The following is a 14,878-nucleotide window of genomic DNA, read 5'->3' on the forward strand; positions in this document are numbered from 1 at the left end:
TGTATTTTTCTAGTTTATCCACAGGTTTCAACACCAAGCTGCTCTTCGCACGCTGAAGGCAAAACTTAATGGGATTTCAGTACTGAAAGACGCAGGATAACGGCAGCAGTGCAAATACACAATGCTACATAGGCAACATTAATTTTAATACGGCTTCACAGTAGTTCTGTGCAAAAAGCTTGGTTTAAAGTCGGCATTATTAAGCATGCCTTCAGTGTGCTAAAAATATCTTAATTCGAGGGTATCAGCAGGTTGATTTGGCTTTTTTACTAGAGTTAGGCAATTCCCCAGGAAGATAAGTGTCACAGAGCCAGCCCAATGATGTAGTCTCGCAAAAACACCAAGAGCACTCCAACAGAGTAAGCCGGACCCCAATATAATAAGCAACACAGTAGCTGAAATCCAGAAGAGTCGTTTGAATTTTGAGCAACTTCAGATCAGAAGAATTCAAGCCAGAAATGAGAATAACTCCTCCTGGCAGACTGCCCACATGTTGTCGTCGATTTTTAAGAAATATGTAGGGCCAAGGGGCCTGGGACCGGATTAAGGACAGACCCCGGACAACGGGATCTTTTTGGTCCCATTACTATTTTTTGTTTCTTCTCTCGCTACTTTGGTGGATTTTACTTAAATCCATCCCATCTGACCTCCAGCAGAAAATTATCCCAGTGGACCCTGGGCAGACGTTTGTCAAAAAACTCTGCTTTTGACAACGTTTAGGGATGGAGATGTCATAACCTCTCAGGCACAGTGCCCTGAAGCATCATCAACACATGGAAGGCTGGGGTGTTGTGGTACCTGTAGCCCGAGTCCTGGTCCTGCAAGTGGGCTTGGGAGAGCAAAGGATGTTCTTGCCTTTCCCACTGGTGCTTGGAACTTTGCGAACCGGGATGCTGTGTCTCCTCGGTCGGCTGTTACAGTACCTAAATTGAAGTCTCCCAGTTCTTTTGGGTTTTCGCCTCTTTATGACCCTCTGATGATTCCCCATGGCTTTCCTCTCCAGTGTCTCTCTGGTCCCTTCAGTGAAGGCCTCAAAACTGGAGACAGGACTCCATCCCAAAGCCGAGCTAACAGCAATCAGAGCAAACTATTTCATTCTTCTTGCCAACCACGCGGCTTCTCACGCTGCAATTCGGCTTTTACAGACAAAGCTGTTTTAAGAAGGATTCATTTTAATTTATGAGATTTAATTTTTGAGATCCGTACTTTTATCTGGTCATGGATAATAGAAATTATCTAGTTTTTATTATTTCATAGTCTGGCTTGAAAAATGATCGGATTTGATAGTCATACTGCAGCAAAGACTTTGCTTCGTGTAACAGACCCGGGCTCCAGGTCTGCGGGGAAAAATAAGGGGATTTCCCACCTCCACCGGTGTGCGGGGAGATCTCCCGAACACAGCCCTGCTGAGGGCAAACCACGGCCGCTGAAGGGAATCCATAGAATTAAACATCGTCCTAATTAAGCCATTAAATTCGGCAGGTTCCATCTGCCTTTACCTCGGTGTGACAGATAATGTTTTGGCCCACAGTGATTATTTCCCATAAAAGAGAAAATGGAGTCTCACATCACCGGCACAGGGGACGCGGGGTCAGGCTCTCCGTGCCCTACCCGTGCAAACCATGGCATTAATTGTCCTATTTCTTGTCATAATTACAAAAAGGCACCCAACCTCACAAGATTCTCAGGCTCTTTACCCAATTCCTCTTGCTTTCCAGGGTTAACAGCTGTGACGGATGCTTCCAAGATTCCCCTCCGTTCTTCCACGCCACTGGATCAGCAAAATTTTGCTGTGTTCAACTGAAGTTGCTGCTGTGGATATTTTAACTGACAACAACTGTGAACAGCTGGTGCTACCTGAAGGAGAGATACTAACTTTTGGCAGGGAAAATCCCGCCAACTGTTTCCATAATGAAATTGTTAATATCTCGGAACCACTCAGAAATCCGACGCGCGCTACATTACAAGCAACAGGGGGGAAAAACCCCACCACCACCACCAAGAAGCCTAAAGCAAACCCAAACATACAAAGAGGTAAACAAAGGGTATCTAAACTTCCCTTAATCCTGGTTTAAGAAAAAGATAAATGTAAGGATATTAAAAGTCTGCATTCCTTCGAAGCAGAGCAAGGCACAGCTCTTAACAGCGGTTCTGGTGCTGGGAGGAGATGGATTCATTCCCAGGCAGCGGCTGTAAATCAGGAATACAGCCACCAAAGGTCAACGTGGGTACACCAAAAACCTATATAGGCGGGACAATAATTTAACACCCAGAATAGCTGACGGTACAATAGTTTATCCAGCATTCCTCAGCCGTGAGATGCTCAGGGCTGGAGGGGAGCAAAGAGTCCCTCTCCGTTCCTGAAGACGGGAGGGACACGATGGGGATCCAAATTGGCCCTTGGGGCAGCCCCAGCAGGAAAAGGACCAGGGTCAAGCAAGGGAAATACCGTGGCAGTCATGACACCACGTCCCGGGTCCATTCTGAGAGCTACATCCCCAGATCCGCTTCGCTTTTTATTTCCCAGCAGACCCGTAAATCGCTCGCGTCCCTCCGAAGACATCACTTGGCTACCAGAGATTCCCTGGTGCCAAAGGTAACTGCAAAGCAGTTGGGCTCTACATACAATATTTTGGGGATTTTTACACGGTTCTGTCTACAGAGATGCCACAAGCTGGAGAGAAGCAGAAAGCGTATGGAAAACCCAAGTACGCACCCTCCTCCCTCCATACTTTCTCAACAGATGATGCTACAAAAGGATGGAGAGGACAGAAATAAGTGTATTTTTAATTTGGGACCAAAGCAGAGAGAGGGAAATAATTTTTTCCACAGTTTCTCTTTAGAAAATACTCTTTTAAAAAAAAAAACCAAAACGATTTTCTTGTACATGCTTTACAACCTTTTAGAGCTATCACATGCCCCCACCTTTTTTTTTTTTTTTTTTAAGAGATTTTTGAAAATTAATTGAAGAGCCAGACAGACGAAATCCTGGAACTTTGCCAACAGATCTTTGAGCAGATCTACGCCGCCGGGAGGACTCGCATCCTCTGAAGCTGTCCTGTGTATGAAGTAGTATAAAATAATTACCTCCTTGCCGAAGTAGGGAACAGGGACGAAGGAATAACGTTTTAGCAGGATTTTAGGAAATTCTGTGGTGAAACGTGAGAACTTCTTGAACCTTGCCTAACTAACGTTTCGCTCTGCAGGCAGGAGCCCCATGAATATGAAATGAAAATCAACTGGAAACACCTTTCGCCCCCAAATCCGCAGCAGGATTAGGACACCTCTCCTGGGATTAGAGGTTCAAATCCCATTAGGGAGAAGACAGCGGCACCACACACCGCACGCGACGGCTGCAGATGCGATTCGGGGCAAAAAAAACTAATTGCATCAAAGAATTTGCAGACAGTAGAGCCACGAGAAAGAGAAATCCTTCAAACTCAATGAGAGGAAACTCAAAGAAGAAAAATATTAAACAGGCTGAAGGGATAATATCTCAAACATGAAAATTAAGTGTTTGCTAGCGAAGTGGTGGCCTGAACTGCTGTGCAGTTGTCCTGGCCAGAAGACACGCCGTCAGATTTGACGAGGCCAACGGGACTTTTTCTACCTAATCAAACCTTCAGACCTTTTCCAAATTAACTTCTACCATTGCCAGGAAAATTACAGTAGATACGGAAATGGATCCTGATCTCCGCTCCAGCGGTACCAAGTTGTTGACTTCTGCAAATCTCAAGTTGTGGTCCTGCATCTACGGGTGAAAGTAGACACGTTTCAGGGAACTGGGACCATTAAATAATCATCTTCAAGAGGTTATCCTAAGAGAAATGCTCCGCCTGGCAGCCTGAGCGGGGCACAGCGCTGGCTCACAGCACGGATAACACCGTTCCAGCTAGCCACGCAAGGAAAATTCCGCTTTTTCCTGCCGGAGCACATTTAATTTCGACAGGACCGATTTCAGACTACGTGCTCCAGGATGGTGAACGCTAACTTTTGACGGCTGCTCACCGTAGCCCTCTATTCCTCCGAGAATCGGGGCGTTTTCTGAACAAATAACGGCTTCTCGCTGCTTTCGAGCCACCCCTCCCCAGCCCAATCTTCCACTCCCAGGGCAAGGAACGGCAAGGCGAGAACGCTGCTGAATATAAATAGGAGTAAAGCACATTATAATTACAAATCTGGCTATCCAATGTACAGCTCTAAACCCTGAAATGATAGGCTGACACTGTCATCCCAACCCAGACACCAATTACAATTACATCCAACCGAGGCCACCGAGCCAGACAGGGGACGGGGTGGATGAAAGATGCACCATCTCAGGGATTCTCATCTCTTCAACTTCCAAGAAATAGCATTCCGCAAATTATTAGCAAATCACTCGAGCTAAATAATTAATGTTTAAACAAGGGGCATGAAATTATTCCTAAATGGTGGAGGTGGGGGGGGGGGGAATGGCAGAGAAGGAAGGGATGGAGGAGAGGAAGGGGGAGAATATGGGAAACCTTTTTTTTTTTTTTTTTCCTGTCACTCAGATAAGACATTTGCATTCCTGGAAGAAATGTGCTGCTTCCTCCCTTAGGAGCTCGCACAAGGTGATATTTTTTTTTTTTTTTTTTTAGATTTTTAATTTTATTTTCCCCTCCTTATTACTCTCTGATCCCACTAACATAAATTAACATACGAACAGCAAAACTCCTAATAGGCCTGAATTAACATCCGAAACAAAGGGAAGAAAGAAAAAAATCATCATTTTCCTCCCTGAGCCCACGCTCGGCAGTGTCAGAAGGCAGGAGACCTGCTTTGATTTTGACAAGAGACTGTCCGCTCCCAAACTCCAAACCGAGCTGGCGCTGCAAAATCAATCTGCGAGCTCATTACATAAATCCATATTAAACTATTTAGTCTGTATTTAACACTCAAACAAGGATGGTCAGGGTGAATTAAATGGATTTCATTCCAGGTGGCGAAATGCCAAAGTTTGCCCCTTCCCCTTCTAATTCTTTCCTGGACCCATTTTTTGCAACACTGAAAAATTACTTTTTGCACCCAAATATGCGTACCCAGGGACGACAAAGCTCCGCATCTTTTATTGTTTGAGCTGCGGGTGCTAACGAAATCAACGTAACATCTAGCAGTTTCCTAAAGAGGTCCACGTGAAAATCAGCGTGTTTGGGCCTTCTTTTCCCCTAAATCTTTCCCCTCAGGGAGCGAAGACAGAAAGTTAGTATCACTGACAAATATGCCCGAAGATTAATTTGCTGTTTCCTCATAAACCAAACACATGGAGCTATTTCTTACCCTTTCTTATCGCTGATCAAACGGCAGCTCAGCAAATAGGTTTCTGCTGGGAAGGTGACAAGGTAGCGCACTCCATATAAAAACCCATCAGCGCTCAGGCCTGCAGACAATGCATCTCCTGACCTTATTACTCCTGAACTCTGAGGTGTAACTTCATCTACGCTTCTAAAGGAAACTGGTATGTTTAGGGAAAAAATGAGCACCTGCAAAAGGGGGAAAACAGATGACAGGGAGAGGAGGTAAGTTAAAAATTAAGTGCTCTCTGGCTTGCAAAGTGGCAGGCGAAGTCAGAAGCCAGGGACGGAACACCCAGCTATACGCGGCCAAATGAACGAGGCTAGAAGGACACGAGCCGTACAGAGGTCAACAACTCTTAAATAACTTAAATGCCTTGCCAGCGTCCAGCTACAGAATACAGATCATAGAATCACGGAATCGTTTAGGTCGGGAAAGACCTTTAAGATCACTGAGTCCAACCGGTAACCCAGCACTGCCCAGTCCACCACCAACCCATCTCTCTATTATCACCTCCTGCCTTCTAATGTAGTTATTTTTAGGAGACCTTCGATAAACAGGCAAATACTCTTGAACTCATTCGATCAGCAGGCATCCCAGTGAGTTACTGGGAGGTTTGGGGCAAAACCATTCCCACACCAGGGTCAGAAGAGCAATTTAGGCACTGGCCTGTCTTTCCTTGCTAAGGTTTTTTCCCCCCATAATTTTTGCCCAATTCCTTCTGTAGAGGTGGTTTAAAGGAAGAACGCACTGGTCTCTCCTTCCTTGTTAAGGCTTTTCTCCATATTTTTCCCCTCATTCCTTCTCTAGAGGTGGTTTAAAGGAAGAAATCCATGCCCGCACAAGCTGCAAAGTCCAGTAGAGCCCCCTAACAACTTACTAGTAAATTACTGAAACTCAGGCCATGGATATTTCCCTGGAAACAAGGGCCGAAAAATCTTGGCCTATGGCCAACTCTCAAGAGCCTACACCTCCGTTCAAGAACGACCATGGCTTCCCGAAAACATGAACTGTCACCTCTCCTGACAGTAAATCCCCCTCCACCAGTGCCGCGGGAGTCACGGCTGGTCTCCGTGCAGGAGCTGCAGCCTGGAGCCTCCCGCAGTTCTCATTTGATGTCTTCTTTTCCCACATTCGCAGGATTGGCTACCACTGATTGAGTGCATTAACACATCTAAGGTTGCTTTTAAACTAAACTGCTTTAAATTTTCGTGATACCTTCAAAATAAAGAAACGAAAAGGCTATCACATCTTCAGAGTCTACTCAAGTAACCTGTAACCTTGGCTGAATTTCTTTCCTACCGCCCAAATATTGAAAATTCTGCCTGCGCTGTGGTTTCACTCAGTTGGGAGAAAGCAGAGTGACTCCAGCATCAAAACTCATCTCCTGAGCTTCACTGAAGACTGTGGTGGGGTAGAAACCCAGCCACCAGATTTTTAAACCATTATGGCTCTTAGAAAACAAAGCTGCCAATTTTTATATCAGCATTTTAAGACAACATCAAGCATCTCTAACTGCACCTTTCCAGAATCCAAAGTTTCCTGATCAACATTTGCAGCAATGTTCACTAAATCAATGGATGCAGAACCAGACATGATCTCAAGAACCCAACTAATCCACTCCTACACCCCACGGCTGGATTAAAAATACCCCTAGCAGATGTTTACCCAACTTCTTCTTAAAGACGTGCGAAGATGGAAGCTCCAAAAATATTCCAAGATAACCCCTTGCAGTGGGTCGATCTAGAGGTGCCTCCTAAGCACCTCTCCTGGTTTTAGGGATGGTCTTTATATACCAACTTTTCTTTTTAACTAAAAAAATATTCCGCTGATTTCGTATTTTTGCATACATCTGTTATAAATCCCCAGTAAGGTGCCATAATATTATGGCAAAGACCACCATAAAAGCATAAAACCAGAATTTATTCTTACTATTATCATGATTATTACTGCTTATGCGAGGCAATAAATGTGAGCAGCTTACCAGTCGTGCATACCAAAATAAGGACGTTAAATCTCTTGTTTCAACACAAAAAATCCTGACGCTCTGGTCCAGGAGGTTATTTTTCTCCCCATCCCCGGACGTCAGGCGCCTTTACCACTTTTTGCTGCCAGAGATGGGTTGCACCCAGGTCTCATCCTGCCTTGGGATGTGTCAGGGGAAACTCTCCCACGGCTAGAAGCAGGTTTGAGGTGCCGAGTCTGCTCAGACGGCGCTGGAGAACCGTGTGCGATGGAGGGTGACACCGCACACCATCTCCTGTCCCTCCGTGGGAGCAGCACCCCAGAGCCACGTGCGAGTTTTCTAGCCAAGAGCCACCTGGCAACGTCCAAACCAGAGGCAGCTGGCAAACCAGCGGCTCGGAGGTGTGAAGGGTCCCTGGTCCAGCGCAGGAACTTGCCCCCACGCTCTTTTATTTAAAAGAAGTCCGTATGGTCAGTATAACTCGAACCACATCCCTAAATAAGCCTTAAAAAATATATATATATATATTTCCACAACCCGGTAGCATAACAAATTCTCTGCATTAGAGGAAATAAATAAATAAATAAATAAATAATATATATATATTCTACTCTGAAATTTATGAGTGGGATCCTGAAATAGTCTCTCACTTCTTTCTCCTGCTCTGTCTCTGCCTACACGATGGGAAGTAGCTCTGTGAAATTCGCTATTTCTAATTCAGGGCATAAGGAGCAAACTAAAGAAACTGCACATTCCAGCCTCCTCTGCAAAGGCAACTTCGGCAGCATCAGCACAAAGATACATCTGCCCAACCTCTTCTTAAAATTTCCAGTAAAGAGCATTCCTTATCGCTACTTTTTCCCTGTTTTACCTATCGTTAAAATAAACCCCCTGGTTTTCCTGATATTTGAAATCGTGGGGTTTATTTCAGATTTTATTAAGGCTAACCATAAGCAAGATTAACGCCCACGGTTCGCCCTTCCAACAGGCTTGCAGCGACTACAAATCGGAAGTTTTAACACCAATATGAGCTCAGTTTCTTAGCAGAGAGATGGATTTTATTTTGTGGTTGCTTTTTTAGTGGGGAAGTAATTATAAATAATACTACACTATAATTACTACGCAATAAGGAATAAGCAATACGCAATAAGTAACAGAATAAGTAATTATAGATAATACTTATGATAATAAATGGAGGGGAAACGGTGCCTCACAGAATGTTTTTGTAACAGGAATTCAGGGAGAAATGAAAATTGAGTCAAACACTGTTTCTTTGGCAAGGAAAAGTAATTCACAGGTTTCCCAATCGAAGTCTTATCATACAGAAATAAGTCTTTGCAAAGATCTCACGCATGCAAAAACGTTAAATCTGCTCGCTGCTAAGCTGAAAAATCTAACACGAGAAAGAGCTAGGCAACTTTTAAGAAGAGGAATTAAAAAGAAAGAAAAAGTAGGTGACAAAAATGACCAAGTGAACGGCCCAGAAAGCCGAGCCTGAGCAGCGAGGCTCCGCATGAAACACCTGCTCGACGGCGACCAGTCATCAAGGACCAGGCCACCCACGAGCTTCAGCTCTCTGCCCTCTGCCCTGTCTCCCTGAAACATCCACCTTCGGACATCCTCAATTGTCTGGAGACCATCCGTGGATGGACACGCAATCCCTTCTTCAAATAATTCTGGCGCTATGTCATAGAATCGTTTAGGTTGGAAGGGACCTTTCAGGTCATCGAGTCCAACCACCAACCCAACGCTGCCAAAGCCACCACTAACCCACGTCCCTCAGCACCACGTCTGCCCAGCTTTTAAATACCTCCAGGGATGGCGACTCCACCACTGCCCTGGGCAGCCTCTTCCAATGCTTGACAACCCTTTCCGTGAAGAAATTTGTCCTAATATCAATCCTAAACCTCCCCTGGTGCAATTTGAGGCCGTTTCCTCTTGTCCTATCCCTCATTACTCCTCCTTGCGTGGCAGCACAAAGAGCCCAGGCACTGGTTAGCTGTGCCGCGTAAGACGTCATCGTCTTTGTTGCTCGTTTGCCAAATTACCTACTGCTTATAATGCCAAGAGTGAAGACTGATTTACAGCACTTTCACCAGTCTCTGGGAGAGGGCATCTCCCCAAGCCAAAGATTTGTCAAGCCAGGAATTTATTGCAGGAACATCGCTAATAATTATCCTACCGTATACACAAGTTGGTTATTTCAAGGCTGTCTGTATCTGATCTTTCACCTGCTAGAATAAAACAATCCCTCCGCGCATCCTGTGAATATCTGAAGGATGGATCCGTGAGAAGCCACCGGCACAAAGCAAATAACTGTCTGGGAGCTCTTTATAGGAAGATTTTCCTCTGGGATGCTCTCCTCATCTGAAGGTATGCATGTCCATCACTCACCACCACGCTGTTCTCCAGTCATTTCCTCGGTGTGCAAATAACAGGTTTTATATGGCCATAAAAATAAGACAAGTCGGCGGAGATCTCTTTCATCTGCTTTTTCTCGCTGTGAATTTGTTTTCCAGTACATGTAACCACAAGTACATACTGTAGGCTTTATTTCTGGTAACTACTCAATGTGATCACACACTCCCATAGAGCGTGTAAAGTCCATCGCGCTTTAGCGGAGTCAGGGAGCAGAAACAGAGGGAGCCAAGCAGCAAAGTGGCCTGAGAAACGCAGAGTACGTGAATTGGAGATGATGAGAGACTTGAAATCCTTAAATCTGGTTCATTTATTGCTTTGTTTTTCAAAGAAATAAGAAGCGTTTAAAGCTGTGGTTTTTTCTCTTTTTATAAACTGGCGAGCAATCTCTCCCTGAGAGGGGAACATTAAGGTTGTTAATGGGAAAGAAAGGAGAAAGAAGAAGAAACAATCCCAAGCGCCTTTTCCCCAAGGGTGCCGGAATCCACAAATGTACTTTGATTTATTGACTAACGCGTGCCTTGCAGACCATCCACCACCGCTTATTTGCCTCTAGTTCATAATGCACCGTTAAGTACCGTCCCTCTCCCGTCATAATCCCAGCTAAATAGGACAGAAATTTTATATTTCTCAGGGAGCTCGTTGGCTTTTTATAGTCCAAGCAACACGTATCGAAATAATTTTGAGCATCCAATGGCCGCATCTGGAATACTAAAAGTGGAAGCTATTACCTGAGGGAGCTCGCAGCCCGTTTGGCTTTCCCTTCTCATTTTGGTACTGTCTAATTCCAAATTAGCATCGCAGCCTTTACAAGGGGTATATCTGGTCTCAACCTGAGCTCATTTATACTTGCTTCAACGCCAACTTACGCGCTGCTACATCAGGTTCTACAGTCAGTGGTGGTCAGCAATGGATGTCAATCTACACGTCCGCATACGAACAACATAGTAGGAGGAATCAGACGGATTATAGCTTTCTATCTGAATAAAGCTTTCAAAACCCCCCAACAGAACATACACAACTTTTTTTTACCCCACTGGTTGGCTCAAATTAGCTGCAATAAAAGCAAAAACTATCTATAGTCTCACAAATCACCAGAAAAAAAAAAAAACATATTATTTTACCCTGATGTTAAGTTTGGGGTAGAAATCACTGCTAGGAGAAAATCGTTATTCATTTAATAGATGGTTTATTTGATCCTGGCTTTCAGAAAAAAGCCGCTCAGAGAAGCCTTCAGTATGTCTCTGTTCATGTTCCTCCCCCGTTAATGGCTCCAGAAAGGGATAACAGCTATTAATGAATATATGGAAACTTCACCGGGCTCTCATAAAACACGCCGACAGCAAGCGTGGGCTCTGCTGGGCAGCTGCCAGCCCCGGGAAGGGGGTAGCCCCCACCAGAGCCCCCTGGCCAGACCCCGGCTACTTGGTGGTGCCACGTGGAGCTCAAGCTGAGCACCCGACACGTGCTGAGCGTGGCCCAACACAATTCAAAGCAGAAGGGGGTTACGTTCCTCCCGCCACGGCCAGCCCCACCGCTTCATTTGTATTTCTAACTGGCTTCTCCACCATCTGTGCAGGCCGGCCCTCCCTTCATCTCCGAGGAATTGGAGCGGCATTGTTTGAAGATCTGATTAAATAGCCAGAAAAAAAGTAATCCATCACTTAAAAAGGGAAATGGAGACAGTTTACAATGGCGTCCCGTAGCTCTTTAGGATTTTCTTTTCATTTTCTTCTATTTTAATTTTAATCCGGTGCCAAACATAACAAACACCGACACAGAGCGTGAAATCCACTGACAGCGTTTCACTTGCGATGGCTAGCTGGGAGCAGCAATGAGTTACCCCGTTTCCCTACGGATGATCCGAGCATCAGATTAAAACCCCACTCCAGCAGGAGACGGCCTGGTTCCTTCAGAGCTTCACGCATGAAAATACAACCCAAGCACATGAGCTGAATGGAGATTCAGCTTAAAAGAAAGTGGAAAGAAAACAAAACGTAACGGCAAAACAACTGTGTATCTCCCCACGGTGAGATCTGAAGTGGAGGAGGTTGGTTCGGAGCAGGATGATGTCCCTCTCGTCCCAGCCGACCTTCCTCCATACCACACAGACATTCTTTTCTGTCAGTGAAATCTAGTTTTTAAGCGTCTTTTCATTTTCACATTCGTCCCCAAGGGAAGATAACCTCCATCCTCACCTCTGGTGACTGCACAGAGGGAAACCCTCAGCTGGCAAGATCCAGGCTGTAAGGCACGCACCAAAGTGGGAACCCAAATAAATACCTGCCTCTTGATCCCGACACCCACCCGTCGACCTCAGTTCGTTAATTAGTCCTGGGCAAGGAGGGTGCCCAGGCTGGAGGGTCCCGCTAGCAGGAGGAGGACAATCGTAACGACTCTATGGACGTTCCATCTCCCGCTGCCTAGTCTCATGGCTGCAAAGCATCTGCGGCACGAGCGTCTAGAGAGAGGGGCTGAGAGGTCCCTGACAATTCCCCAGTTGCTACTGGAGTTGCTTTCAGGCAGTGGACGTGAAAGAAAGAGGCTTATAAAGGAGATGCTGAATCACCAGGGAGAAGGACTAAGAGGGAGGTGAGCTTCAAAGATGTGCAAAATCCTTGTTCAGCCACAGATATGGGACCAAGGCAGCAAACGGAGGGAGAAACCTCAGCCCTGTTCCCATTTTCATTTGCCTTAACTAATTGCTTGGAGGGGACTTTGCAAACTGGGGAAACATGGCTTTCCCTGGTGCTTACTCCTCACTTTTGTCTACCAGATGATCTCAGCTATGGCCACGAGGTACCGCCATCCTCCCTCTGTGCTCCTGGAACCACTCTGGATAATAGCGCTCGTAACACAACAGCTTACAGGATGAACTTTGATGGATCTCAGCAAACATTCCTGCTCAGTGTTGAGACGGGAGTCCTTAAGAGTGAGACTACTGCAGCTCAGAAGAACCTGGACCACGGCCATTCTTATTTCTGTACTTCCAGAAGACCAGATTTTTGGCAAAGCTTTAAGAACTTCAGACTGATGCTGTGTGGAAACTTTTCAAAGGATTTCCCAAAGAAATTCTATAGTTGAAGCAGGTTAATTGATCTCAGTAGGGCTGTCTCAACCGAGTATTTGTGGGATACCAAGATTCTGCTCTTCCCAGTCCAAATCGGAGAACGAACAACACTTCAGCATGTTCTCTTGTTCTCAGCTTACAATGAGAAGTAGCACGTGTAACCTACAGCCCAGTGCAGGTCATTAATCATTTACAACCCAGAAACTTTGAAAGGCTTTTATCCATGTTTTACATATCATCAAGCCCAAGATGAAGACATCTTTCTGTTACTTAAAAACCCGTAAAGCAGCAAATCCTTACGCTGCTGCACAGAGCAGTCACAGAGTCACTGAATGGTTTGGGTTGGAAGGGACATTAAAGGCCACCCAGTGCCACCCCCCTGCCCTGGGCAGGGACACCTCCCACCAGCCCACGTTGCTCCAAGCTCCGTCCAACCTGGCCTTGAACCCCTCCAGGGATGGGGCAGCCACAGCTTCTCTGGGCAACCTGGGCCAGGGGCTCACTGCCCTCACAGCAAACAATTTCTTCCTCAGATCTCATCTCAATCTCCCCTCCTCCAGTTGAAAGCCATTACGCTTTGTCCTATACCTACATGCCCTTGTGAAACGTCCCTCTCCAGCTTTCTTCTAGGCCACCTATGAATTTCAGAGCAACAAAATAAAGTATTCATCCTTCCCGCGCATAGACACAAACCTTCCGATCTCAATGGCTGGCTGCACTCCACATCCCACTGACGAACTGTTCTTTCTCTTACCTTTTTCTTCTCTTGCCCTTTCCCCGAGCCAAACATTCCACAACAGCTTAATACAGAACCACATACAATATAATTCTCTATTACTTATGGACTATTTTATTCCACCACCTCACCCATTTGTGATCACCTCTCGTATTTCAGCAGGATAAAGCCCACCAATAGACGGTGAGACACTGCCGTTGGCTTCTCCTGCAGGCTTAGCCGGCCTCGAGTCATTTCTAGGACAAGGCCAGTATTTGTAATTGCCCCAGTAAACAAAATGCCTCCAACTATCCAACAGCCTGGACACGCTTTTAACTACAGCCAGCCAGCTGGATAAATAAGAGGGAGTAAAGAATAGTAGCTGCTCATTTGGGATTTTTATGTTAATAGCATTAATTACATCTACAATTCTGTACGTCCTTTGCATCTTACCAGGCTCCGGGATGATTAGCTGTGCACTGGCCTGTGCGTTTCCAGCTTCATTTTCAGCTACACACTGATAAAAACCTTCATCTGACTTTACCAAGCCCAGAATCCGTAAGTTGCTGCCACCCTAGAGAGACAGCAGAAAGAAAAAGAAAGGAAGTGGAGGGAATTAATTAGAAAAACACCATCCAAAGTGAGTGCGGATTATAAAACCTTTCCAGAACAGTTATTCTGTGAAAGGGGGTACTCTGTATGTACTCTCGGCTCCAGCGCAAATAGCCCTGGTCCTTAGAGGGCTGTAACCATAAGCACTTTCATCAGGAATCTCTTGACACTTTGTGGTCTTTGCATTTTGTTTGATGGCGCCTCCGGCCCATGGGCGAACTCCCTTCCTTGCAGAGTCCATCCCACACCCTTCTCAAGAACTAAGCTCCCAATTCCAGCCCTCACTCCAGTAGCGCTTTCAATTTTGTCTTGGCCCTTTGCTGCAGGGAAGATTTAAAATAACTTTCAACTCTGCCTCGTTGAACAAATACTGTTGTGAAGGTCAAACCCTCCTTATGGCTCCAGGCCTGGAGATCCTTAAGAAAAGGTCACCCTACGCCCACTTCACTTGAAACAGATTTAACTTTACGTTTCCTTCAGCACAAGCAGCAACCAATTAAATTGGGTAAAATATCTCAAGTGAGGGATACGCTGAAATACACCTTCCATAAACTATTAAGTTAAATAATTTTCCACCCCTAAAGCATCACAGCAATAGAGCTGTCTTTTCTTTGGACAGCTTCTGGCTGCTTCTAAGAAGCACTGATGTATTAAAAAAAAAAAAAAAGACTGAATTTGCTATTACATACAGCAAAATAAGTGTATCCTGTATGAAAACCACACCAGAAAGACTTTTTTTTTTGTGATAGGTAATTAAAAGACATGATGATAATCAATATTATTT

At 45.3% G+C, this 14,878-nt stretch overlaps 1 protein-coding gene across 2 annotated transcripts in view; it reads right to left on the bottom strand.

Annotated features, from left to right (window-relative positions):
• Positions 1-14,878, bottom strand: part of DCC (DCC netrin 1 receptor) — a 592,501-nt gene that overhangs the window by 211,392 nt on the left and 366,231 nt on the right. For both annotated transcript variants that reach the window (XM_074568848.1, XM_074568847.1), the window contains exon 7: positions 13,936-14,056. In XM_074568848.1, the coding sequence (XP_074424949.1) occupies positions 13,936-14,056 (121 nt within the window). The remainder of the gene's footprint in view (positions 1-13,935; positions 14,057-14,878) is intronic.

This window comes from Larus michahellis, chromosome Z (genome assembly GCF_964199755.1).
Source record: "Larus michahellis chromosome Z, bLarMic1.1, whole genome shotgun sequence".
Taxonomy (NCBI): domain Eukaryota; kingdom Metazoa; phylum Chordata; class Aves; order Charadriiformes; family Laridae; genus Larus; species Larus michahellis.